Here is a 27,385-nt window from a genome sequence, read left to right on the forward strand (position 1 = left end):
GAGTCCACCTGCCGATGCAGGGGACGTGGGTTCGTGCCCTGGTCCGGGAAGATCCCACATGCTGCGGAGCAGCTGGGCCCGTGAGCCATGGCCGCTGAGCCTGTGTGTCCGGAGCCTGTGCTCCGCAACAAGAGAGGCCACAACAGCGAGAGGCCCGCGTACCGCAAAAAAAAAAAAAGAATAGACATATATGCTTATATATACACGGAAAATTTCTGGAAGGATACAAAAGAAATAACAGAGATTACTTTGGGGGACTATTGGGAGGACTGGTGAGGAACTTTTGAAGATCTTACATAAATTAAGATCTTACATAAATTTCTATATTATACCCTTCTGCACTATTTATATTTTTTGTACTGTATTCTTAATTAATTTTCTCTCATTATTATCCATCAGTCTTATAATTTTTTCAAGTGAAAGAATGGTAAGAGATAGCTGAATCTGGTTGTAGAATGCAAGGTCTCTCAGTTCCTTCAGAATAAAAGCTTCTTTGCTTCTAAGGTGTCTACTATTCTCTCCTCACAGAAAAGGCTTATTTCCTCAGATTTCTCATATGGTCAAATCAACATGCCAGACTTACAGAAAAGGGAGAAGGGAGACCTGATAAGTGAATAAAAACCTCCACCCAGACAAACTAAAGGACCACTTACTGACTGCTCCTCATTCTGTAATGACCTGCCTCCCTCAATAAACTAGTTGAGTTTAAACCCAACCTTCTTGATAAAAGTAGCAATATGGTTTGGTTACAGTTTTACAAAATGCCCCAGGAAGTCCTTTATCCCCATTTCAGTTCAAAATTGTTGTTTATACTCCACCACTGCCACAGAACAGTAACAATGATAATACTAGTAGTAGAAGGCATTAGTCACAAAAATAATTTAATCTTCACAACAACCCTATGTGGTTATTATCTCCATTTTATAGATGAAGAAACTGAGGTATAAAGAGGTTAAGTAACTTGCCCCAAAGTCATACCTTAAGAAAGGAGCAGAGACAGGATTTGAAACCCTCTGCCAAACAAGCTATTATTGTGATCTCTAGGAAATGTGGCGTTTTATTTTCTTTTAACTCCTGTTCACCCAATGTCTAGCACTGCAGGCACTCTGAATATTTGTTGTCTGAATAAACGAAGGTGTAGTAATAGTAAAAAAAAAAAAAAGAAAAAAAAAAGAAGTACATTTTTCTCTCATGACAGGTTTAAATATCACTGTCACACGAAGCATCTATTCCAACCTTTCCAAAGAGCAAACACGTGGGCATTTACATACAACATGGGAAGGGTGTGCACAGAAGTGTTCATTCATCAGGTCCAAATTGGTTCATCTACATTTTTAAAAAACTCTGATGGAAGTGCAGAAGTGTTTTTGTTGGTCTTTGCTTGTTTTCTTGCCAATCCTTTGTGACTGAAAGTAGTGGAGCCAGATCAAAAGCTCCTAGAGAACAAGGATTTCTTTTTTCTGTTCAGCCCAAAGTTTAACATTAGTAGGTGTTCAAGAAATGTTTCTTTTTAAGTGAATGATGAGGAAAGGAGACTTGATTTGCTCAACTGAATGGAGTAGTGGAATGCTCAGACTGCCTCCGCCTCCCTCCCAGTGACCACTAAAGGCAGAAGATTTTATCAGCAGCCAAGTTACATCTAACTTAATGAGACTCACACATTTTTTAGAAGATTGTTGGTGGAGGGGGTGGGGGGAGGGGGGCACATAAAAATAAGATTAGTAGCAACAAAGGCAACTAATACTGTTGGGAAGGTACTCTCCGCAATGTCAGGAGATGGGGACCTCTAACATCCAATCACAGATGAAGTAATATGGAAACTAGAGGCAAGGACTTCACCAGAACCAGACAATTAAAAATGAAAAAGCCAGGACTTGAACCCACATGATTTGACTCCTAAGCCCATGATAAAAGGCAGAAAAGACTGCTTAAAAGAACTGAGCTTTTCCAGATAAGAAATTCTGAGTTCAGTAGTTTGTTACTATCATAATGGATTATTTTATTGTTATTGTCCGTCTTCATCCTGGAAGGTGTCAGTGATTCAAGTACCTCTGATTCTGAGTAGAATATACTAAGCTGATGTTCTAGGGTTTGCTAACACTGCAGACACGCTTAAAATAATACCTCTAATCAATGAGGGGAAAAAAACACCATCTTTGGGCCTTCAAATCTACTCCATATTATCTGTTGTTTACAGACAACAGCATGGATGGAAAAATACAAGTGTTTCCCTTCCTGAGTTTGTTACATTTAATAAAATGTAATTTTAGTACAGAAGTAAATAAATTAAATTAATTAATTAAATTAATTAAATAGTGGTAGGATGCAATTAATTAATTAATTAATTAATTAATTAATTAAATTAATTAAATAGTGGTAGGATGCAATATCCTGTTTATCCAGTTATTCATTCAATTTGGGTAATTGAGAGAGACAGAGGCAGTACCTCAGCATTAAGCTAGGTTTTAAATTCCCTAAGAATCTTAATCCTCAAACACTATTCTAAACTCATTAAAAAAAAAACAAAAAACCTTTAAAAGAAAGGAATATAGGGGCTTCCCTGGTGGAGTAGTGGTTACGAATTCGCCTGCCAATGCAGGGGTCCCGGGTTCGAGCCCTGACCCGGGAAGATCCCACCTGCCGCGAAGCAACTAAGCCCGTGCGCCACAACTACTGAGCCTGAGCTCTAGAGCCCACAACCCACAACTCCTGAGCCCACGTGCCACAACTACTGAAGCCTGCGCGCCTAGAGCCCGTGCTCCACAACAAGAGAAGCCACCGCAATGAGAAGCTTGCGCACCGCAACGAAGAGTAGCCCCCGCTCACGGCAACTAGAGAAAACCCACCTGCAGCAACGAAGACCCAACGCAGCCAAAAATAAATAAATAAATAAATAAATTTATTAAAGAAAAAAAAAAGGAATATAAAGGTTTCATTTTCAGCATTTAAACATAAATTTGACAGGACACCTTAGGGTCCTATTTAAAAAGAGGACTGAGCTGAACTGATGCACATTTCTCGGTGACTTATTTTAAATTTAAGGCAAACCTTCCTCCTCTTGCTCTTCAGTGTTGGTATCACTCTGACCCAGGTCCTCTCCACCATCGATCCTGTCTCTTTCCTCCAGGTCGCTGTTGTCATCAGAATGCTCCTCTTCACTGCTTTCTGCAGGTGCTGCCCTCTTGACTGCTCTGCAATGGCACAGATCAGAACTAAGGTTCTGGGATGAGAGAGGGGCCTGCCTCTCCAACTTCACTGCACATGTCAATTCTGCAATGACGGGGGCAGGGAAAGATATCATTTTCCTCTCACGGACAACCCTGAATCTTCCTCTGTTGTCTCAGAACACACTGAGCCACTTACCTCTTCTGAATTTGCACAGGCTTGGTCAGCTTCGACTCTCTATTCTCCTCGTCCTCCTCCTCTTCTTCATCATCTTCCTCATCATCATAACCACCATCATTCTCCTCCTCCTCCATATCCTCTTCTTCCCTGCCATTCTCTTGACCTAATTCCTGACATTTAGGTTCAGGCCTCTTCTTCTCACCTACATACATAGTTGGTAAAGAAAGTTAGGAATTCATTTAGTATCCAAAACAAGGTTATTTAAACAAGAGTAACTAATACCCCAAGTTCCCGGTTCCTTTGGTTTTACAGAAGCTCATATATTTTTCTTACTGTACATAATAGGAAAAAGTATGGGGAAAAAAAAAGCAAAAAAACAAACAACAAAAACCCCTCATCACTGAGATTCCCTCGGAGGCTGTCCCATTCATCAGAAGCCTTAAGGTTAACCTGGCTCAGCAACTGAGCCTCTGCAAACAGCCTATCATTGTGCACCATGGCCAGCACAATGCATGCTCTGGAGCCCAGCCATGAAATTTAATCTCTGTGAGTTCTGTTCTCTGAGCTCCTGGTGGCTTAAAAGCCAATTGTTTTCTAAATAAAAATCAAGTTTTAAGTTTCCCTATTTTTAATGTTCCATCACTCCCTATTACGAAAGCTGGGAAAGTACAGCAAGTAGTAGGGGCAATGAACTTGGGCCCCACTCTTCACATCCACATCAACGAGTGGGCTTATATTCAAAAGATCCTGTTTTGGGACCAGATCACCAGATGGTACAATACAGACTGACAAACAGGACATAAAACCCCTCCTACCCAACACCACTGCATCTTACCTGCGACAGAGGCAGACTGTGTATTTTTATATTTATCCTTTGCCACAGCCCAATCCACAGCCACTGTCCGCCCTGTCAGACAGAAAAGTAGCATCAGAAAGGCCTTCTCTTTAACATTCCTATTTCCTATAAATGACTTCCTATTCGTCAAAGCCAGTAATGGAACCAAAGGAGACGAAGAAACTGCAGATTCAGAGACTGTTGGTCCTAAAATAAAACTCCTGGTAGGTGTCTATTCTTTTAACCCTTAACCTTTTTATCAATGAACAGAAGTTTTGCCTTTCTACACAGCCACTACACCTAGAACAAGATAGAGTAAGAATCAGAACAGTGTTTCCAGTTAGACCAAGTTTCCAGTTATACTAACAAGAGGGAAAATAGACATTCTGGAATAACTGTGCGTCACTCAGAAGTTAGGAAGTCTCCAAGCCAATCCCTCCTTCAGGCACTGTACCTGGTAAATCAATACCTAGAGTAACATCAAGATCAGTTTAAAAGCCCACAGGTGGACTTCCCTGGTGGCGCAGTGGTTAAGAATCCACCTGCTAATGCAGGGGACACAGGTTCGATCCCTGGTCCGGGAATATCCCACATGCCACGGAGCAACTAAGCCCGTGCGCCACAAGCACTGAGCCTGTGCTCTAGAGCCCGTGAGCCACAACTACTGAGCCCGTGTGCCACAACTACTGAAGCTTGTGCACCTAGAGCCCATGCACCACAACAAAGAGTAGCCCCCGCTCGCCGCAAGGAAAACCCAATGCAGCCAAATAAATAAATAATAAATAAATAAATTTATAATTAAAAAAAAAAAAGCCCACAGATGCTGAATAGTGATCATAACCAAGAGGGAGGAACCTGCTAATCCCACATCCTCTAGACAGCAACCTGCCTCTATCAGTCAGGGACAGTTTTTCATTAGGGATTTAAAAGGACACTCATCACCAAAAAAAGAAAAGAGAAGGACAGCATGGGTCCTTTCAAGTTTAACCCTAAGATCAAGTACTAGGAATATTTCACCAAAACAAGCTTCAATATTAGCAATGAGACTCTCAACAAGGCAAATACCTTTTGAAAATTGTAGAAAGTGGGTTACTGTGCTAATTTGCCTAAACACCAGAAATATCTGAGTCAATGGTATGGGCATAGAAAACTCACCTTTTATCTCTTTCATGTTCATGCTTTTGAGAGCCTTTCCTGCTTCTAGGAGGTTTTTGAACTGAACAAAAGCAAAACCACGCATCTTTCCATCTGTGTGCAAACACAACAAAGAAGTTAGAGGTAGCAGGTAGGGAACCAACAGACACTAAGAAGGATGTTACAGCAACCTGGACTGGCAAGAAGACCCAAATCCTATCAACCGGTCAGCCCCTTGCCCAAAGCACAAGCCTATATCCTGCTGAGGTTACCCTGACACAGGCTTGGGGAGAGCAATGCATTTTCTCAAACTGTAACTTGTCTTCTAAAAGTAGTTCTGATCTAACTAGCAATACCGTAAGGGGACTAAACACTGTTATTTGTCAAGCACTGTGCCTGATACTTTGCACATATCATATCATCTGGGGCTCACAGAGTATGACCCGAACCTTGTGTTTCTGCTTAGTTCAAAGGTGATACAGAAAAAGACCATTATGTAAAATAACCTTAATCTAATCCACACAAAATAAAGGTTTGCCAGTACCTGGTTTCCTAGGGATGTTTACTTCCAGGACAGCTCCAAACTGAGCAAATACTGTCTTCAAGTCATCTTCTGAACACTGAAGCCAAAAGTGAAGAAAGAAAAAGAGATATTATCACAGCAAATGAACACAAAACATCAACTATTCAATTAGTTCACTAGGAAGAGCTTGAATATTTGCACTCTTTTTTAAATTTTGAGACTAGGACACCAAACATTTCAAAATAGACGACATCTTGCTTTGTACCTATACAGGCAAAAAGGACAGATATCAGAGAGCTTTTCCTTCCCTCCCTTTCTCAGCAGTAGTTTCCCCAAGGCATCTTCACAGTCTCCGTCCTTAGTAAGTTTTTGTTTATACAGGCCCATTTTCTGAATTCAACAAGGCTAAAGTTCGTTCCCAGAAGGAATTAAGCCCAATTATACCATCTTGACCAATGAGCATGCCTTGGCTCCAACAGCTTTCAGAACACTCACTGTTAGTTTTCTCTGTCTCTTACCTTAAAGCTCAGGTTCCGAATAATTAATCTGGCTTTCTTATCTGCCACTTTGGCTTTTTTAGGCTGCAGCTCCTTCTTTGGGGACTTTGAATTTTCTAAAAAATAAATGGCAATGAAGTAAATCTGTGATCTCCTCGGCCCAGAACATCACAGGAAAGAAGCTACTAGCAACAGATGGCATTTAACACAGGGTTAAGTATGGCAATGCCCAGGGACACCAGGTTTTCCAGACTCAGAAGTAAACAAAAGACTAAAATAAAACTAGTAACAAAATACACTGGATGATTTTGGACATCAAGAGGAAATTCAGGAAGCTTTTAGGCCTAGACCTACTCCCAGAGCCAATCCACTGCCCCCTCAATCCTGGGGGAAAACTCCCTTCAGCTACTAGAAACTCACCAGTTTTCCCCTTTTCCTTGGACTTATTTCTCAGTTTTTTCTTGGCAACAGTCACGGTGATCTTGCAGCCTTCGAAGGTGGTAACCTCCTTGAGGGCCCTCTGAACATCTTCCAGCATAGAAAAAGTGACATAGCCGAAGCCTCGACATGCCTTACTCCCTGGAACAGTATGGGGATGGGGGGAGGGGGGATTAACAGTAAGCCAAGATCCCTAAACCAGTAAATTCTCACAGCCCTAAACTAGCAAATATACAGCCAGGCCAGCCAGTCTGCCAAAATTCTCAAAAGAGAAAGAGACAAGGTTAGCATGAGTGGCCCCTGTCCCCTCTTTGCTCAGAAATTGTTAGGCTTCCTCTTCTAATGTGGTGTCTTTGCTGTTAGCTCCCTCTCTTCCTTCTTTCCTGATAATTTCAAGAATATGGAGGACCCATGATATGCATTACACCCCCGAAGAAGAACTCAACGTCAAACAGAACAAAACATCACCAGAGAAGGTAGGAAAGGTAAGTATGGTAGCTTCAAAAATTACAAAGAAATAATTCAGCCACCGCTCCACAGAACAGATCAGCAATGAACGTCAGGGGCCCTGAAAAAAGAACCTCAAACAGTAAACATTGCTTCAGAAGCCTGCAGACACTATTACAATTATTACCAAGCCCTAGAAATCAATATCAAATTAAACCTTTCTAAAGCGGCTGTAAACCTCTTATCTCATTTTGTCAGAACACACCAAGAAGGGAAAAGCCAATATCATCATTGCTTTTTTCCAAACGAATCATTTAAGACAAACAGTTGCAATTATCAACTGTAACCCACCTTTGCCCTTTTTGGTATTTTTTTTTTCAGTTTAATATTTTTCTGTAGTAAAATTTTAAGTAATTTACTGCATCAAAAAAGAAAAGCACAGACCAAGTAGTCTGCTTACTACCCAAAGAAGAAACAGAGCTCACACGCTCTCCTTTTACAGCTACACCCCAATCTGCTTCTGGGTACAATCCCTCTAACACAGGACGCTGATCCACGTAAACTGGTTAAAGCTGACTCTTGGCACTAGGAAAGCATACTATGATCTGGTGATCTCTTTTTCTCTTGAAACTCCTTCTCACAAAAGCCTGCCCACTCACCTTTCAGAAAACAAGAACAAGAAAAATCAGGGCCCTTCCTGATCAGTACAACCAAAAACGAAGCAGCTGAAAGGTGAACGAGTTCAGTGACAAAACAGAAGCGTGTTGCTCACAAACACACCATGCGTTGTTTATGTCTGCACAAAGCACTCTCACACATTTACTTGAATCTTTACGACAATCCTGTGAAATTATTCCCATCTTAAAGAGGTTAAGTGGCATGTCCAGGTCATCACTACTGGTAAGACCTCACCCCACACCCCCTCCCTCCTATCCCACTAAGTACAGCATTCAGTACATCTGGCTACCTGGACAGAAAAGCACGTTTTTTCTTAAAAAGGGAAGAGCAGCTTCTGTTAAAGATGTAGACTACATACACAAGCTACAGGTAAGGTTACATGTAGCCTATATTCTGAGGACCCAAAAGGAGAATTCCCATTCAAAGGCCTGTTCCTCCCCGGAACACAACCAACCACTGTTGAGCAGCGTTTCTCAATTGTTTTGATAACCCACAGTAACAAACGTAACTTATAGTGGATCCAGGATGCAGTTTTTTACAAAACTGAAAAAAAAAAGTTTTATGAAAACTTTTCCTTTACCATGTATAGATATACTCCTATTTCATTAAAAAAATCTCTCTAATCATGACCCACTCAAGACCCACTAATGGACGATGATCTGCAGTTTAAAAAACACTGCTATACAGCACTCATTCTCATTCTCTCATTCGCCCGTATCTATACTTAAAATGACAAAGAACCAGGCAGCTGCTATGGTTTGTATAGCAATCAGAGCCATGTCGACAATCCTAATTCTAATTTCTGTTACTAACAAAATAGAAGATAAGGACAGAGTGATTATTAGCACACTATTAGCCTGCCTACTCATCACATACTTGGACACCACGGGGGGAAAGAGAGGTACACAGGATGTTACTTCCCTCCTGTTGCTCTCCTGAAAGACAAGGAGGTAGCCACCTACAGAGACACACTGATGACTTGGAAGGAAGCTAAATTTATGTTCTGGGCAACATCAGGTGCCCCTTGACACAGTCTAGGTAAGAGTAAGAAATGCTTCTACAATTAAAACCCTTACAATTCTTCCTCAGTCTAATACATGCTAATCCTCCTTCATAGCGATGCCATAATCATCAAACAGAATGCAAAGCATATGGCAGTATTCCACAAGTCAGTAAATATCTCCTGCGGCTCAAGCCAAAACCCTTGGAGTCAAACTTGACTCCTCGACACTCTTTTTTTTCTCATACCCCACATCTGATCCATCAGCAAATTCTTTCAGCTCTACTCTCAAAAATATCCATATTGCAATCACTTTTCACCACCTTCACAGCTACAACAGCTGGTCCAACACCATGACCTCTCTCTCACCTGGATTACCACAAGAGCCTAATAACTGGTCTCCCCGCTTCTGTCCTATTCTTAGCAGCCTATTCTCAACACGGCAGCCTGAGAGAATCTTCCAAAATGCAAGCCATATCATATCTACTGCTCCCTGCTCAAAACCAGTGGCTTCATATCTCAGAGTAAAAGCCAAAGTCCTTGCAACCGCCTATAAGGTCCTACATGATCTGGTAGCACCAGATCGCATCTGCTAATTCTCTTCCCTTCACTCACAGCATTCCAGTCACCCTGGTTTCGTCACTATTCCTCCAATATACTACACACACTCCTCTTCAGTATCCTTTAGCTTCCTCTGCCTAGGCTGCTCCTCCCACTGAGAAACACATGTTCACTCTCTCACATCAGAAAGGCTTTCCCTGGCTACCTCTCACCCCTCTACAGCTTCCCCACCACCACACACACACACATCTACAGAGACTCCCTATCCTTTTTCTCTGCCTTATTTTTCTCCTCAACATTTATCACCATTATCACTACATATTTTGCTTATGTGCTTATTGGCTGTCTTCCCCATCTGGAACACAAGAGCAAGGTTTTTGGTTTGGTTCTGTGCACTGCTGTATCCCCAGGACCTACAATAGTTGCCTGACACAAAATACACATTCAATTAATATTTACGGAATAAATAACTGGGTGAATGAATAACATACTGGTTAAGAGCTCCCGGTCTGGTGATCAAATTCTGAATCCACTACTTACTAGCTGTATGAACTTAAGCTGAAATTACTAAATTTCCCTAAGCCCTAGATTCCTCGTCTGTAAAATGGAGTTAAGTCTCCACCCAACAAGACCGATGGGGAAATTAAATGAGATAACACGTGGAACTCAAGCACCGCACGTGGCAATCAGCTGATTCTCAATAAGCCTTACTGGTGTTCTATTAAAAGTTAGTTATTTACTACCAAATAAGATCTTATATGTGAGCGCGCATAATAAACGGAAAGCGCTACATAAACTTAAGGGACTGATTTGACTTTCAGAAACGGCCCGTATGGATTCATCTAAAGCAGAATCCGTTTAGAAAAGAAATTCAACTTCTAAGTCCTTTCACTATGGGGCAGGTAAAGGATTATACGGGTCGCTTAAATTTGGGTGTCCTCGCCCCCATCCGGCTCCCAGGAACCCCAACTTTGTCCTCGACCGCCCCGCCCCCTACCTTTCTCAGTCACCACGAAGCACTGCTTCACCGGCCCCACCTGACTGAACAGCTCCTCCAGCTGCTCGCTGCGGGCCGAGGGCGGGAGGCGGCCCACAAACAGGGTCAGCCCGGCCATAAGGCCGAGAAACAGAAGCGCGCGGCTTCGCGCACGCGAGTCAAGTGACAGGTTTTAGTCAGAGGACCACGCCAAGTTGCCGGGAGACTCCGGAAGTGCTCTTCACTCAAAAGAGTCCGGAGGAAAACGTGGTAGAAGGGGGCAAAAACACCCCGGAAGGAAAAAATCGTGACGCCAGGGGGCGGAGCTTCTTGAGCGGGGTTCCACCCCTAATCCAAGTACCGCCCCCGCCGCTGTAAAGAAGTTTGGCTTCGCTATTTCCTACACTGCTTACAATCTAACCTCCTGGAGATCGATACCAAACTCAGCAGGGCAGGCCGGAGAAGTTGGTTTTACTCTGGCCCTAACCCAGGATCTAACATATAATGGATGTTTAATAAATATTTTCTGAAGTGCCACCACAGACTCCCAGATTACGTGCATAAAACACAGCCAGAATACACATCAACACAAGTACGTCACGTACATCATTCGGACAATTCTCATGTTCTCAGAGAATATGAGACATCTGTCACACTATAACAGATAACTACAACTCTGCCTTTAACACTTCGCAGACAAATTATAGCTACTAAAGTACAAATAGGCACATATCATACACATTCTTTCAAAAAAATATTTACTGAGCTCCTACTATGTGCCAGGCACTAAGGATAAAATTGGTGAGCTAAAAAAAGATGGGACCCCTACCCTCATGGGGTATACAGTCTCGTGGGGGTAGACAGACATTAATCAAAAAAAAAAAAAAAAAGAAAGGAGGGCCGTTGGCCGGGGCCTGCAGTACGCCGCTTCAGTGAGGGGCTCAACCACAGCCAACCGTCTTATTGCTTTACTGGTCGCCACTCCCACGGCCGGCCCGACAAGACGCGCCTGGAGCGCAGAACAGATTTCCCTTGGGCTCGTGGGCGCTGCTCTGAGCAGCGTCACCCTTTATACCAGAAAGCTGGCGGGCACTATGGGGAAAAAACAAAACAAGAAGAAAGTGGAGGAGGTGCTAGAAGAGGAAGAATATATGGTGGGAAAAGTTCTCGACCATCGAGAGGGAAAGGGCAAAGTGGAGTACCTCCTAAAGTGGAAGGCGTTCTCAGATGAGGACGACACATGGGAGCCAGAAGAAAACCTGGATGGCCCCGACCTCACTGCCGAGTTCCTGCATCACAGAAAACAGCACACGAGACAGATAAATCAGAGGGAGGCAAGCGCAAAGCTGATTCTGATTCGGAAGATAAGGGGGAGGAGAGCGAACCAAAGAAGAAAAGAAGAGTCAGAAAAGGCCTGAGGCTTTGCCCATGATTTGGAACCGCAGTGGATTATTGGAGCTACAGACTCCAGTGGAGAACTCATGTTTCTGATGAAATGGAAAAATTCTGAGAAGGTTGACCTGGTCCCTGCCAAGGAAGCCAATGTCAAGTGCCCACAGGTTGTCATATCCTTCTATGAGGGAAGGCTGATGTAGCATTCCTACCCCTTGGAGGATGATGACAAAAAAGATGACAAGAATTAACTCTCTTGAGTACCAGCCCCTGTCACATCTGACTGTGGGTTTCAAGTGGGGAAAGGAGTTCTACTTGTCTTGACACCATAGAGGTGGCTTGAGAAGATGTCCTTTGAAGAGCCAGTATAGTTTCTGTGCCCTACAGCAGCCCAAGTGCTTTAAAGTCACTCCATGCTGGTTTGCACACCCATCCCAGTGGAGGGGAAGAAGGGTCAGTGTTTCAAGGCAACCCATTCTGAACTTTGCTGAGAAAAGCAAAGGGCCTTCTATGAAGGACAAAACTTGCAGAATGGGATGTGGGAGAGCAAAAGATACTGTAGCTCTTCAAAAGAGCATCTCCACAACCCACAGCCTTCTTCCCAATAGTGTTAACTCTGCATTTTTACAGCATAGCATATATGTAGTTTTTGGCTATTACTGGTGTATTATTTGGGGTGGGAGGGATGGGGTGGGAAAGAGGGAGATGGGTTAGGATAATTTATGTTAAAATTTGGGGCCTGATGGGGGAAATGGTGAAACAAAGGAAAGAACAACTAATAATGATTTGGTTCTGTGTCCAGAATATTTCATCCTTTCAAAAAATGTCATTGGCAACCTAAATGAGGACTGCGAGAGACTGTTTAAAAGCTCTGAATGCTAATCATTAGAGAAATGCAAATCAAAACTACAATGAGATATCACCTCACACCAGTCAGAATGGCCATCATCAAAAAATCTACAAACAATAAATGCTGGAGAGGGTGTGGAGAAAAGGGAACCCTCTTGCACTGTTGGTGGGAATGTAAACTGATACAGCTACTATGGAGAACAGTATGGAGGTTCCTTGAAAAACTAAAAATGGGACTACCATACGACCCAGCAATCCCACTACTGGGCATATACCCTGAGAAAACCATAATTCAAAAAGAGTCATGTACCACAATGTTCATTGCAGCTCTATTTACAATAGCCAGGACATGGAAGCAACCTAAGTGTCCGTCAACAGATGAATGGATAAAGAAGATGTGGCACATATATACAATGGAATATTATTCAGCCATAAAAAGAAATGAAATTGAGTTATTTGTAGTGAGGTGGATGGACCTAGAGTCTGTCATACAGAGTCAAGTAAGCCAGAAAGAGAAAAACAAATACCGTATGCTAACACATATATATGGAATCTAAAAAAAAAAAAGGTTCTGAAGAACCTAGGGGCAGGACAGGAATAAAGACGCAGACATAGAGAATGCACTTGAGGACATGGGGAAAGGGAAGGGTGAGCTGAGACGAAATGAGAGAGTAGCATTGACATATATACACTACCAAATGTAAAATAGATAGCTAGTGGGAAGCAGCCGCAGAGCACAAGGAGGTCAGCTCGGTGCTTTGTGACCACCTAGAGGGGTGGGATAGGGAGAGTGGGAGGGAGACGCAAGAGGGAGGAGGTATGGGGATATATGTTTATGTATAGCTGATGCGCTTTGTTATAAAGCAGAAACTAACACACCATTGTAAAGCAATTATACTCCAATAAGGATGTTAAAAAAAATAGAAAAAGAAAGCTGTGAATATCTGAAACTTAGAAGCCAAGGTGTTCCCTGCCTGAGCTTAATGCTATTCCCAACAAAGGACTAAGCCTGTTAAGAAGTTACCAAAGCTGCCATTTGAGGGATGGAAACTGGTTGAGGAGGAAAAGTCTTATGGGAGTGTATACACAGACAGATCATTCTGTCTTTGAGGTGCTAATTCTTGAAATTGACAAGAAGACCCTTTTTTTCCAGTTATGAAGTTATAAATATCAGCTTCTCCATCCAAGCCACTGGCTGAAGTATCTGGGGAAGGGCAGGGGGTGGTATAGGAGGTGGGAGAGGAGGCAAAGACAAGGGCCGGTGCTCTTAGGTGGAAAACTCTTGGAGTCTCTGTTTTTTGAACTTTGAAACCATTGGTGGCAGGGTTCAGTCACTGACAGCACAAATTCACTGAATCACTTCAAGAATTGAATGATTTCAGAAGCCCTGGTCTCAGGAGAAGATTAAATTTTCATACTGGGGCAGTGGTTCACTTTAAAACAAAACAAATTTTTTTAATCCTAAGAATTAACTAAAACCCAAAATGCTGTCTTGAATCATGAGATCCATCAGTTCTTGACATCGTCTAGACCTGCATCTAGAACTCCCTTGTAAAATCTTTTTAGGCACGGGTTAGGTTTCTGTGAAAACTTTTGTTTAAATGTTAAACTTCATACCAACATTGCCAGTTCTTGTCTTAATAAAACTATATAGATTTATTTTAAAAATTACAAATAAATCATAGCCTGCACCATGCAAGATCACGTGAGAACACACCCAGAACAAACATGACATCCAGCTTGCACACACAGACCTAGTACCCAGGTCCTCCCAGAGACGGGAGATCTTTCCTCAGGTCAGCTTATCAGACAGAGCCAAGGCTGAGGAATCTCACTGGCCAGGAGATCTGGGCGCTCCTGGATCCTGGAACACAGACAGTGTTTGCCATCCCATTGGGCCCAGGAACTGACCTGTGTGCAGGACTGCAACACCCTGAAGAACATTTGTACAGAACAGAAGTACCCAATGCCTTTTTTTAATAATTACTTTTAAATGGCATAACCTGAACACAGGGTAGGTAGACAATTCAAAAAGTACAAAAGGTACAATGAAAAGTGTTTCCCTTTCTCCTCAAACCCCATCTACTTTCAGCACATTTTGGTTGGATGGATGTCTGGTTGATAGTGACAGGGGGAAAGGGAGAACGTTTAACATCAGATTTATGAAACCCTAGCTTTTAAGCATTTATTCTACACTTAAAAGAAAGTGGCACAGTTAGTTTTAAACACACAACTCAGCAGAGGGAGTATGGAAATAAAAAACAGATTTTTAAGGCCATGGGTTAATTCCATCCAGGAGAAAGAGAGACAAATAGACAAAGGAAATGGGATGGATCATTTGAATACAGTTGGTTTGGAATTCCACATTCCTCTCTCTTTCTTCTCCTCCTCTCTTGCCCCCTCATCACCTTAGAAATCAAAATTTCATACCCAAAGTCTAAATTGGAAGCTTCAGGGCCCTAGCTATATGGAGGCTTTCCCAGTCCTGGCTGCAGTGTGCACTGGGGAAAGAATCCTGAGAAGGCTGCTCCGACATCCCTTTGGGACACACCCTACAATGCTCAGTTGGAAATACTTTGGACCAAAACCTTCCCTATAGAACAAAAGGAAACTGTGTCCCTGTGCCCATCAGAGGGCAGCAGCCACCCACAGTACGGAGGAGTTCTTTGCCCCTACGGGAGTGTAGCAATGCAGCTGACCCTTTGTACTCTTCCCTACTTTCAGACCTGGCTCCCCATCTCAGTCTCCCAGCCTCAGCCTCAGCCCCATCCCCTCCCATCCATTTGTAACAGGGAAGCCATGTGGTTCTTCAATCAGGAACATTTGCTCATCCATCTAACCAGGACACATGCAGCGTTCTTTATTAAACAGCAGGAGTCGTGGTACCCTGCACCACATCGGCAACGTGGCTTCCAGGGGAAATAAACTGCTGGCCTCTTCTCATCCATCACTTGCAGGAGCCTGGAAAGGAAGTAAGAGAGGCGTGGGCTGTGCTCAGCCAGCCTCTCCCAAGCCCCATCCCTCTGGCTCCATTCCCGCTTTCAAGCCAAACCTTCTTATAATACCGCATACTTCTTGTTCTTAGCACTTCTCGCAAATGTAATTAATTACTTGTGTAACTGTAATTATTTATCTGATTAACTCTTTAATGTCTGCCTTCCCCCAAAGACCTTCCACTTCATAAGCTCAGGGCTGTTGTCCACCTAGTTCACCTGTCTACCCCCATCACCTAGCACATTGTAAGCATCCAATAAAATGCTTTAAAGAGATTGAATGAATGAAGGTGAGTTTGTTTCTCAGTCTCCTACAGTACTAAGAATTGGAACTGAGGGCGTATATATTACACCCTGGTCTACCCGGGCTCTTCTGGGACACTGCTTTGGGTAAGGAAGGGCTGAGGCATGAGACAAAAGGGAAGGGTTGTCTCCCGAAAGTCTCAGCCTCTTGATCAAGTCAAAGGGCTTAGGCGATTCTTGCTGAGGAAAATCAAAGAAGTGCTGGAGCTGGTGAGTAAAAAGCTGTATTCCCCTGCCCGCTCCCCATCTCACCAGCCCCATTCAGAGCTTCCAAACAGAAAAGGAGTGTGTGTGTGTGTGTGTGTGTGTGTGTGTGTGTGTATGCGTGCCAGTGCCCGCTTCTGTGAGAGAGAGAGAGGCGGACAGACAAACATACAGAGAGACTGACTGGGGGTATGTGGGGCTTGGACTGCTTTGCTAAGAGCTGTGTGCCTGAACCCAAGGACCCTTGATGGGGACAGTGAGTGAGTGAGAGGAGCTGGCAAGGTTTAGGACGAGGAAGAGATGGCAGAGAGGACTTGAGTGTGAGCAGAGGCAGATGGAAGGGTAAGTGGGCAAGAAAGGAAACAATTTCTCGGAGCAGCTCTGGTGCTGGGGCCGCTACAGCCACTACGACACCAGTGAGAAATGCCTGTAATTAGGAGGATGGCAGTTCTCTGGGCCTCAGCCCAGAGTGACGATGCAGCAAGAATTTCTGAGCCAAGCTGAGCCAGGTGATGGAGGAGACACAGTCAGAACCACTCCAGTCCCACTCCTCAGCTGGGCCTGCCCCACCCTCCTCTCATTTTCTCCCCTACGATGACCCTCACTTGCCCCAAGCATCATTGGCTTCCCTCCTCCTTCTGAGATTCCAGGCTCTGGGTGCTCCTTACAGCCAAGACAGAGCTTCATGGGTGAGGAGAGCAGTGCTTTAATTCTTCCACTAGTGCATTGGACCTGGTCTGGTGAGGCCCCTCCCCTCCCGGCCTCCCTGCTTCCCTCTTGCCTCCCTTGCTTCCCTTCTCAAATCCGCACACGCTGATGGGCAGAGTTGGAAGGAAAACCATTCCTATTCCTGTTTTTCCACTTCAAGCCTAGTAGGTGTGCCCCTGTAGGCTTCCCCGTGATGTGCAGGACATCTGCCAAAACACTGCCAAAACTTAGTTTTCAAATCTATGACTCTGTTTTAGTTCCACTATGAACTTACCGCATTTTAGCCAAATGACAAATGCACACTACAGCCAAATGCTCTGGACAAGGGAGGGATTACAGAGTGCCTGGTGGCCGGATGTATTCATGGGTCTCTGCACTGTGAGTTCTGCTTTGGTGGGTAGGATGGGGCTGGGGTTTGGGGAAGACAGGCTTTCTCCAGGGAGGATCTGCTTCTGTGGGAGATGAATGTTCTCCAGGGGAAGGGGGTTGTTAGTCCAAACTTGAAGAGATCCTGCTGGTAGGTGGAGCAAGTCGTTTCCTCTGTGAATTCCTCTGGGTACGTGGCAGGGAGATTGCTGCGAAACCCAGCTCAAAGTGATCAAGCCCTTGAGATGTGTATCAACATTTCCATGAAGGACTTTGACACTAGCTAGTCCCGAACCACTTGTCCATTAGGACCTGAAGCCAGTTTCTTAGGAATGCAGACATTTCCACCAACGACTGTAGAGTTTCCAACCTCATTTCTCAGGGCAGTGATCCAACTCTGAAAAGCCACTTCCCAGGGAGTCAGAAGGGTCTTCAAGGGGCCACTCCCAGGACCCTCACTCAGCCCAGATGGGCCATGGACCCGTCTACGGGGAAAGGTCATGCGGAGGACAAGACCCCTTGCAGTCAGGAGTGAAGGTCACTGGGGTCTGGGATGGACCCACCCCACCCAAACACTGCTTCTCTTCCAGCTCTGGCAGAACCATTGCTGCTATTGCCTCATCTAAGCTTTTCCAAGGAGGTGAGACCTTTCTCCTCTGAAAATATTTTATTGATAAATTAACTCTGAAAGCGCTTACCCCCCACCCTACTGCTGTAGAGTCTCCTAGATGGGCCGTGGACCCTTCTATGGGGAAGGATCGTGTGGAGCACAGGGAGTCTCACGCAGGGGTGGGATTTCCGGGCGTGGCAGAGGTGGGTTTGGGGACTGAGGCCAGCCCTGAGGTCGGCTGAGGACAGCCCCTCTCACTCAGCACCAGAGTGGGAAGTGGTGGTCTGGAGTGGAGCACCTTGGAGCTTTATTGCTGGTGAATGCCAAGGAAAAGTGGGACCCCTGCCAGCCTAGAATTGCAGCTGAGGGCATCAGTGCCCAGGGCTCCAGAGAAGGTGGCACTAGTTCCCAATCAACAGAACCTGGCTGCTGACTCACCCATCCAGGAGTCCCTGGATGGGAAAGGAAGCGGGGAGAGGTATCTGAGCCAGGCGGGATTGGGGAAGGGTTACAGTGTGCAGGTCTCGGGCAAAACAGGCGCCAGAAGGGGGCGTATTGTCGGGGCGGCGAGGCGCCCACATCTTCACAGGTCTATGGTGTCGCTGCCCATGCTCAGCTCGTCAATCTGTCGGCAGGCGTCCAGGAATTGCTCCTGCAGCAAGGCCTCTTCGGCCTGCAGCTCAGGAGGCGGCTCTGGGGACTCGCGGGAGGGTGGGGACAGGGCCTGGTAGGATCCTGAGGCCGGGAGGTTAGGGCTGCTTCCTGAGGGCCGCGGGGGACTGAGGACGCAGACCAGCGGACAGCGAGGGGGCCTGTCCGGGCTGGAGCACAGCAGCATGGACGAGCTGTCCCGCGACAGTCCGCACAGTGAGCCGGATGAGGCGCTGCTGCCCGCGGGCCAGGCCCCGGAAGAGGGGAGCTCGGGGGGCGCGGGGGAACCAGGGGCCTCCCCAGACCTCCCAGTGGGCCCGGCCCCGGTCTGCGCCCCCAACGAGGCGGTGCGGTAGAGGCCGAGCCCCTGCAGGGCTTCCCCGAAGGCCGGGCCCTGGAAGAGGCCGGGCTTCAGCAGGGCTTCGCTGCAGAGGGCCTCCTCGATGCTGCGTCGCAGGTTGATGGGGGAGGGCGGGCGGAAGTCCACGGTGTAATCGCTGCAGGGGGAGGAAGCCGGGGAAGGGGCCGGGTTGGCGGCCGCGCCTTCGAAGCCACGGCAGCCTCCTCCCTGGAGAAGGAGGTCGGGACCTGGCCCTGCCAGGGCGCATAGCTGCAGCAGCTCCGCGTCGCCACGCGCTATAGCGCTCCCCAGGGGCTTCTTGTCGGGGGGCCCGGCGACCCAGCCTCCGGGCAGCAGAGGGGCGGCGTGGCCGGGGGACAAGCGGAAGAGCTTGGCCCAGCAGCGCGGCGGCACGCGGGGGCTGCAGAGCGCCGGGTAGAGGCCCAGCAGCGCCAACGGAAGCGCGACGCCCACCTCGCCCAGGCGCAGGCCGAGCTGGAAGGCCCACCAGGGCCAGGGCCCCTCCAGGCCAGGTTGGCCGCCGTAGCCCAGCGCGTGCAGCACCTCGTAGCCCTGCAGGGCTCCGCTCAGCAGCCCGAAGGTGCCCGCCACTGGGGCCGTGCGCGCTGCGCGCCGCCAGGACTCGAGCGGGCCGAAGGGGCTGCGCGCCTGCGGGAAAGGAGTGGCGCCCTTGAAGCCGGACACTCCCAGGGGCGCTCCAGCCCGCCGACGACGACCCCCCAAGCAGGACAGCGCCAGCAGGAGCCCGGAAAGGAGGGCGGCGAGGAAGGCGTGCAGCCCGCGGGAGGCGAGCCGCAGGGCCCGCAGCGGGCGATGGGCGGCGCTCCCGAGGGCGGCGGCGGCAGCCAGCCCCAGCCCCAGGAGCAGCAGCGCGGCCAGGGCGGCAGGACAGCGCGGCGGGCGCGGCCGGGCCAGAAGCAGGCAGGCCAGGCCCAGGCCGGCGGCCAGGCAGGGCAGCGGGAGGTCCTGCAGCAGCAGCCAGGCCAGCGCCGGCAACCGGTCGCGGTGCCCGTAGGCGTCGTAGAAGAGCGGGAAGGCCCGGGTGGTCCCGGCGGAGAGCAGGAGCAGGTCCAGCAGCGCCAGGCAGGGGGCGCCGGGCGGACAGCGCCAGGGCAAGAGGGCCAGAGCCAGCAGCGCCAGCAGGGCCACGAGGCCGAAGAGCGCGCCTACCCCGTACACATGGGCCTCCCAGGCCAAACCCCAGCGAGCCTTGGCCTCTGTCCAGTCGGCCTCCAGGGTCAGGAAGAAGAGGGGCAGTGGGGCCGCAGGAGGCTGCGCTTTGCGTTCAGGCAGTTCTCTGATACTGCAGGACCCTGGCCCACATTCTGGCTGCACCGAAAGGTTCCCAAGGCTGGCGGGAGAGGGGTCATCCAGGCCAGAGGTGGAAGTGGTGGAGTCTGTGGGCAAAGAACGTTTGTGTGAGGCATTCCGTGCAGCCCTCCCCTTGCCCACCCTACAGCCAGTAGCCTGTATGCCAATCGGAGAGTCCTCATAGCTTCCAGGAAGGACTTGTCTTAAATTTGAGACTCAGTGACCTCGCAGGCCCTCACCCTCCCCTCCCACATCAAACTCCTCCGGCTGCAGTTTCAGCCCTCATGCCCTCCCCCCACCCCATCTACCCCCAGCTCCCTGCTTTGTTCATTACCCTGTGATTCCACTGAAAAGGGTTTTTCTTAAGAAGTCACAGAATTTTACAAGTGGAAGGAGCTGTAGAAGCCCCCTCTAGTTCAATCCTCCAGCCAGGAAGGAGGCTGTGTGAGAACAAGGATCGCTTTGCTCACATCTGAATACCCATGCCTAAAACAGTGCCTGGCACAGAGCGGGCACTGAGCAGATATTCGCTGAAGAAATGAATCCTCTTCTTTGCCAGATGAAGATATTGAGGCTCTGCCGAGAGGCCAAGTAACTTGTCCAAGGTTACACATTGGCAGAGCTGCAACTAGAATCCAGATCTGAGCACCAGTTTGAGCCCCTCTCCTTGATTTCAGAGGCGCTTCATAATACTAGTTTGCTTCTCTCTTGTTCTGCACCCCTGACTCCCAACTCCCACCTTGGTGCTAGAAGAAGCTTGCCCTGCCTTTTTTCAGCTGCTCCCCCTTCTCCCTGTCTCGTCAGGAAAAGCCACCCCGCACTGCCCCCCGCCACACACACATAGCAGGGGGAGTGAGATGACTCTCCCATCCCCAGCACCCTGAGAAAACACAGCCTTCCCTATTCACTGGCCTTCCTGCCTGCTACACCTCCAACCTCGGCCTACCCATGGCTATGGTCCCCATCCTAACTCAACTACAAAGCCATTGGTCTGAGGCTCTTACAATGCCCCTTTGGTTCTCACCCCCTTTTACAGAAGGTGACATTGAGATGGACTCCCCTGGGTCTCAAGGCTACCCTTGAACTCTGAGGAAGGAACATTTGGGGGGATCATAGCTTAGCGAGTGAGCCCCTCAGGTGCTCTGGGGTTTGCTAACTTAGGCTCCCAGCCCCATCCTGTGCTCTAACAGCTTCCCCACATCCATTGAGGAAAGGGAAGTCAAGTAAGAGAGTGTGAGGACTAGGATCCCTAATTCTACTCTCCTGGAGCTAGAGAGGGGTGAAAAAGAGTTAGACCCAAGGATTTTCCATGGCCAGGCAGCAAGGGAAGATGCTTCACGCTGGACCTCCCTCCCCCACCTAGCAGGCTTAGCAGAACTGCAGCTGCAGGGAAGGATGGAGGGAGAAAGATGGTGGAGAAGGATGGGAGGAGCCATCTGGCGATGGGGAAATGCACGGGAGACAGATGTAGAATGAGGTGGGGAGGATCTCCTGACAAGCAGACTCCTGCCCCAACTGCCTGGCCATACCCAGCCATGCCTCAGCAGGACAAAACAGGAAGACTCGAGGCGCACCCCCATCCCTACCCCAGGCAGTGCCAGCTTGTGCTGGGGACATGGAAAACAGAGCAATCCTAAGAACAAGGAAAACCAGTGAGCGGGCCAGAAAGCAGCCCTGGAGAGAGGGGAGGGGAAGGGAAGGTAGAATTGGGCAACTGGGAGGGCAGAGAGGGAGCTGCCAAAAAATTACATATATACAGCTGGCTGCCTACTGCCAATGGCAGCATGTTCCCTGGTTCCTGTCCCATCATATGCCTCAAGTCTAAAATGGGGAAGAGCACCTACTGCACAGGGCTGTTATGAGGATACATGGCCAGTGTGTGCAAAGCTCTTTGGAGAGACTGGTGCATCATAAGCATTTGATATACAACTGTTGTTGGTCTGATCATTATGGGCTACTGTTTATCACCCGTCAGTCATCGGTGTGTGTCTGTGTGAGTCTGACCATTTCTGGCCTCAAACTAAGTCTCCATTTAACTAACAAAAGGCTGTCTTCCCTTAGAAAGTCAACAATTAGTCAAATGAGTGAACATCAACGCATTGTCTCTCTGTGAACCCTGTTTAAAGAACACCATTTGGATGGACTGACCATCCCCAAACACCTACTGAAGACACAGCCATGAGTTAAATGAGGAATCATTCAGCTGGGAACTGACGGCTTGCTGATTCGGTGGGGGGACAGGGTCAGTCTAACACCAGTGGGATCAAATAAACAAACATTCTCCCTCACCCCTCATTTATTGGTCCCCTCAGATACCCTTGCCCAAACCACTTCTGCAAAGTGGACGAGTCTCCTTGGTCTTTCCGGTCTTGGTGGGCTCTGCAGAGAGGCAAGGAGACCCCAGCCAGGAGCCCACAGCCTGCGCCAACCTGTTGCCCCTCATGCCTCCTCGTCGCTCACTGTACAGACAAGTGCAGCTCTCAGAGAGCTGCCCCACCTCACCCTCTTCCAGCTCCACTTCTCACTCGATGGCCACAGAAGACCCCATCTTTCCCCTCTGGCCCAAAGCATTATGGCAACTAGAGCAACTTGCAACATTCCTAAGAAGCCAGAAAAAGAATGAAAACCAGGAAATAGAGTACAGGCCCAGCTCAAGTGTCAGAGGAGAGAGCTCTGACCTAGGAGCACTGCTCCCAGGGGGCAGGGCAGGCCAGGTATGGGACAGGTGAAGAAGGCCCAGCCTCTGTCTTTGACGGCTCCGCTTGACCTCATCCTCTGTCTCCCCATTTGAGGCTTCCACAGAAGGGGCCCTCGGTTTCCCCCAGAAGGTAGCGACTTCCTAGGATCCCTCTCCTGCGCAGGCCTCCCTTACAAGGTGGTCCCACTCTGGCCCTGTGGCTCCTCTTGACCTCAGGGGCAAGAGAGGAGATGGGATGTCAATGTGAGTAACTGGTGAAGCCAGAGCAGACTGGGGAGGAGTTGCGAAGAGGGCCCGGCTCAATTTATGGCTGCCCACATCAAAGGGCTGGGGAATCACTCTCTACTCTGGATGCCTGAAGCTGCAGCACGATCAGTGGCCTGGCCCCATCCCTCCCCCCAGCCCCACCTCCAGGATCACAGAGGATTGGTACTCCTTGTAAGGATGACATTCGAAATATTGAACCACTGTTTCAGGGAATCAGAACAGCTGCCAGCCAGGTGGTCAGGGAGGCGAGTGGCGCTCAGGAGGCTAAGGAGAGTGGGTAGTTATCAACTGGTATGGAAGTCTTTTACTATGTTAACGACCTGCACAACTGTTCAGCCCTTACTGGCTGAATGCAAGCTCTGTCCGAGGTGAAGCAGACCTAATGCAAGAGAAGAGAAGCCCTAGGCCCAAAGGTTAACTGTACCGAGGTTAGAAAGTTCCTAGAGAAGACACAGAGAGACTCCCTTTATCCCCTAACTGCTTGCCACTACTCCCCGCAGAAGGTGCTGGCAGGAACAAGGCTCTTTGGCCTTCTCTCCAGGAGGCCTGCAGCCCTCCGGGGTTTATCCAAGAGAAACAGCCAGGAAGAGGCTGGGTTCCTGCAGCCGTAGAGAGGAGGGGGAAGGAGGGCGGGGCCCCCAGCCGCTGGGCTGCCTCTGATATTGTCCAGACTCATTAAACCTGCCTGGCCAGCGCTGTCACCAAGGCTGGCAGACCGCCACCCAGCATCCTTCCCCTGAGGCCACAGAGCCTGCCCCCAACTCCACAGCAGATCCTGCCACTGCTGCACACTGGGCTCGATGGGGAGGAGACGGCAGGCTCCCCACCCACACGCCCAGGAGTGCTGAGTCCGCTCAGGAGGAAACGACAAGCAGGTGCTGCATTAAGTCTGGAGCTGGAAGAAGCTCGGGCGGGGACCAGCGATTTCCACTGCTGCACCAGTTCCTAGTGTGGAGTGGCTGAGAGGATTCCCAGCCACAGTTAACCCTTTGCATGTCCCCCTTGGCCTCACCTACCAGAACCTCTCCCCAAGCAGCATGCCCTCTGCCTTTTGTGGTATGTGTTGTCCCACCACATTTAGGGGCCACGTTTGCCGTGTCTGAGAGGTAGATCTGGAATGTACTTGGGACACACCGGGGAAAGAAGCAAGGTTAACAGACACTATTTAATGAGCTAATACTTTGTGCCCGTTACATTATGTGGAAGCTTTACAATAACAAAATAGGCACTATTATTAAACTCCAGATATAGGAGAAAATTTAGGCTCAGAGAAGTTAAATAGCCTGTCCAAGGTCACCAGCCAGTTAGGAAGGGGATTGGGATTCAAGTCTCAAAGCCAAGTCTCAGGATTCCAGAGCCCCTGGTCTTTCCTCTGCACCACCAGCTTGTCTATGTGCGTGTTCTGAAAGGCTCCCTTGAACAAGGATGGCATCTGTCTGTGTAAGGTCTTCTCTTTAACGTCTTCCCAATGAGGGGCCCAACTCTGCCTATATCTGACAGCATGTCACGTCAGATCAGACGGCAAAGGAGAGAGCCCCAAGGTCGGAGTGGGAGGGTAGGGAGGCAGGCCAGGCAGACTGGAGTAGAGGGTGGGGTTAGTGCTGAGGCTGTGGAAATCATGAAGGAGTTCCTGTGTCCGTTTGCCCCTGATACATTTGTCTACATCCTGCTCTGCCTGTGATTGTAAAACTCCCAGAGGACCATTACTTAACTCTGTGTGGGACCATCCTCAGCAACACTTGTTCTCAGACCATTAATATATATCTCCACAGTGGTGATGAAGAGAATGGTGATGACAGTGAAATACAAGGATCCCAGACTGCCGATGAGTGGCTAGCATGTAGTAAGTGCTCAATAAATAATTGTCAGGCTTCCCTGGTGGCACAGTGGTGGAGAGTCCACCTGCCGATGCAGGGGACACGGGTTCGTGCCCCGGTCCAGGAGGATCCCACATGCCACGGAGCGACTGCGCCCGTGAGCCATGGCCGCTGGGCCTGAACGTCCGGAGCCTGTGCTCCGCAACGGGAGGGGCCACAGCAGTGAAAGGCCCGCGTACCGCAAAAAAAAAAAAAAAAAAAAAATTGTCAAGTTTCAATGAATTGGCTACTTACCTAGTGATGCTGTTGCAATCAAGGCAGAGCTTAGGGAAGCAGCTGGGTCCAGTGGCCTTGGACTTGGGAGCTTTGTCTCCTGGGGGGATGGGGGCGGGGACAGAGTAGTGCCAAAGAGCCCTGCAAAGGGAGCACACAGGGCTAGACTCTGCCATCCTACCAGCCGGCGTTGGCCTCTGGAGCTTTGGAGAAAATCCTGTCCTTTCTCAGAGCCTGACCTATGGGAGCCGCTGTCCCAGGAATTGTAGCCACATGTGTACCAGAAGCTAAGCTACAAGGACCAAACCAGACTTAGTATGGCAAAGAGGGCATTTCCCCATAGAGCAGTGGCTGATATCCCAGGCCCTGGGAGAAGGAATGCGAGCTGCCCTTGAGTCAAGGGAAAAAGGAGGTGCTGGCATTTAGAGGTGTTCCATAAATGCTTGTTGCGGTAAAGTAGACACTCACCTGGAGAACCCGAAATTCCAGAGGCAGAGCTTGGGGATGTAACTGGGTCCGGGGGGCTCAGGCCTGATAAGTTCCGGAGTGGGGACACAGTAGTGCCAAAGAACCCTGCAAAAGGAGCCCAGGCTGAAGCTTCCTCCTACCTGCCAGATTGCCCAGCAGGGGCGCTCCTCAGGTTGGGGCGGGTACTCACCAAAGGGTCCCAGGCGCCCAGCAATCTCTGCCAGGCTGGCCCGCAGGCTGGGCAGCAGGGGCAGTGTTCGATGTCCAAGCGTTGGGGCTATGCCTGCTCTCAGCGCCATGTCAAACTTCAGCTCCAGCTCACTCTGGTGGAGTCTGGGAGCACTGGATGGAGGTGCTGTAGCTGTCAGAGCAGTATCCCAGGTCATGGTGCCCATCCTGGGCTGGTAGGGAGCAGTGGGCCGGTCAGTGGGCCCAGTGAGGAGGGATGTGGACTCCAGAGGCCAGGAGGAGGCCCAGGGAGTAGAGCTGCCTTCAGCAGAGCCCCGCTCTGGGGGGGAGTTCCCGAGAGAGCCCACCAGGAGTTCCCAAAGGGGGCCAGTCCTCAGCCCACCGGCCACCTCTTCCTCTGGCTCCCGGCTCGGCCCAGGAGAAAGTGCCCGGATCTCCGTGACAGAGCTCCCCCAAGCAGCAGCAGGTCTCCGAAGGTGGAATTTGAAGTTAAGCCCCAGGTTGAGAGACAGCACGGAGGCCTCACTCTGAGGTGGCGGCGCCAAAGTAGTGACATGGGCACCTGGGAGAGAGGAGGCAGCCTGGGCGCCCACAGGGACAGCAAGCAGGACCCAGTAGAACAGCCCTAGCCCCAGACAGCCATACCCTGCCATGGCCCCTCCTGGCCTCAGGCGGCCTGGGTAGGCAGGGGACTCAGGTCTTCAGCACCTCTGAGCACGAAGGTCCTGGAGAGAGGAGAGGTGCTATGAGCTCTGGCTGCCTGGGATCTGATGCCCCAGAGAGACTTCTGATCCCAGAGAAGCAGGTGGTGGGGATAGGACACAAAGGCTTCCGCCCAAGGAGAGTTGCCAGCTTCTTCCTGAACATTCAGGCCCCAGCACAAATCTCTTCCCTGCAGTTTCCCTTCTCTCCCAGCCAAGGTTCCTTCTCCCTAAGCCCCTGCCTCCCCCACCTGCTCAGTCTGGGGACGGGTCTGACTGCATCCAGCTGCCGTCATCCTTGACTGACAGCAGAGCGAGTGAGTGGGCGTGGCTCCCAGACTCAGATCCCTTCTGAGTCTTCTCTTCTCTCTTTCCTCCCTCAAATATCTGTTGAGGCCTACTATGTGCTGAGCACCCTTCTGGTAATACAACTGTGAACAAGCTAGCCCTCACAGGTGAGCCTCAACACATTCCCACCCCAGCTCCGGCCCCCTCTACGATGTGTGTCCGCTCACTCAGACCCTGGGAGCACTGGTCCCCGGAGGGATGCAGCACAGGGTGAGCTGGCAGAGATGGAGAAGGCAGCTCTGGCCAGGGAAGCAGGGTGCCCTGGTCTGGCAGAAGCTCTGTCCCTTCAGCCTTTTCCCTCTTTCCTGCGGCTTGGCCGGCTCCCTATCCCTTAACCCTAAAAGTACTGGGGGGAGGGTCAGCTTGGCCATCTCTGGCTTCCGGGGGGGGGGGGGAAGATGGCTAGGCAGGCCAACTGGACAAGGGGCTGCTGCAGTAGACT

The 27,385-nt window shown here is 49.1% G+C and overlaps 2 protein-coding genes and 1 pseudogene across 3 annotated transcripts in view; 1 reads left to right on the plus strand and 2 right to left on the minus strand.

Annotated features, from left to right (window-relative positions):
• RBM28 (RNA binding motif protein 28) overlaps positions 1 to 10,649 on the minus strand; it is a 31,515-nt gene extending 20,866 nt beyond the window's left edge. Inside the window, exons 1-8 of the mRNA XM_082847034.1 lie at positions 10,456 to 10,649; positions 6,755 to 6,913; positions 6,356 to 6,450; positions 5,859 to 5,934; positions 5,336 to 5,428; positions 4,181 to 4,252; positions 3,364 to 3,547; positions 3,049 to 3,191 (exon numbers count right to left, since the gene is read on the minus strand). Coding sequence (XP_082703160.1) covers positions 3,049 to 3,191; positions 3,364 to 3,547; positions 4,181 to 4,252; positions 5,336 to 5,428; positions 5,859 to 5,934; positions 6,356 to 6,450; positions 6,755 to 6,913; positions 10,456 to 10,573 — 940 coding nt within the window. The 5' untranslated portion in view covers positions 10,574 to 10,649. The remainder of the gene's footprint in view (positions 1 to 3,048; positions 3,192 to 3,363; positions 3,548 to 4,180; positions 4,253 to 5,335; positions 5,429 to 5,858; positions 5,935 to 6,355; positions 6,451 to 6,754; positions 6,914 to 10,455) is intronic.
• Positions 10,650 to 11,528: 879 nt separating this feature from the next.
• Positions 11,529 to 12,077, plus strand: LOC309966178 (chromobox protein homolog 1-like; annotated as a pseudogene). The gene has a single exon. The product of its transcript is annotated as a chromobox protein homolog 1-like (transcript).
• A 6,365-nt stretch (positions 12,078 to 18,442) lies between these two features.
• Positions 18,443 to 26,547, minus strand: PRRT4 (proline rich transmembrane protein 4; the record flags this gene model as incomplete). The annotated part of the gene is made up of 4 exons (XM_082846183.1): positions 18,443 to 20,268; positions 25,259 to 25,378; positions 25,706 to 25,810; positions 25,896 to 26,547. The coding sequence occupies 4 exons, from the start codon at positions 26,545 to 26,547 to the stop codon at positions 18,443 to 18,445; spliced, it is 2,703 nt and encodes a 900-aa protein (XP_082702309.1).
• Between the last annotated feature and the right edge of the window lie 838 nt (positions 26,548 to 27,385).

This window comes from Leucopleurus acutus (assembly GCF_964270905.1).
Source record: "Leucopleurus acutus genome assembly, chromosome: 9".
In the NCBI taxonomy this organism is placed as follows: Eukaryota; Metazoa; Chordata; class Mammalia; order Artiodactyla; family Delphinidae; genus Leucopleurus; species Leucopleurus acutus.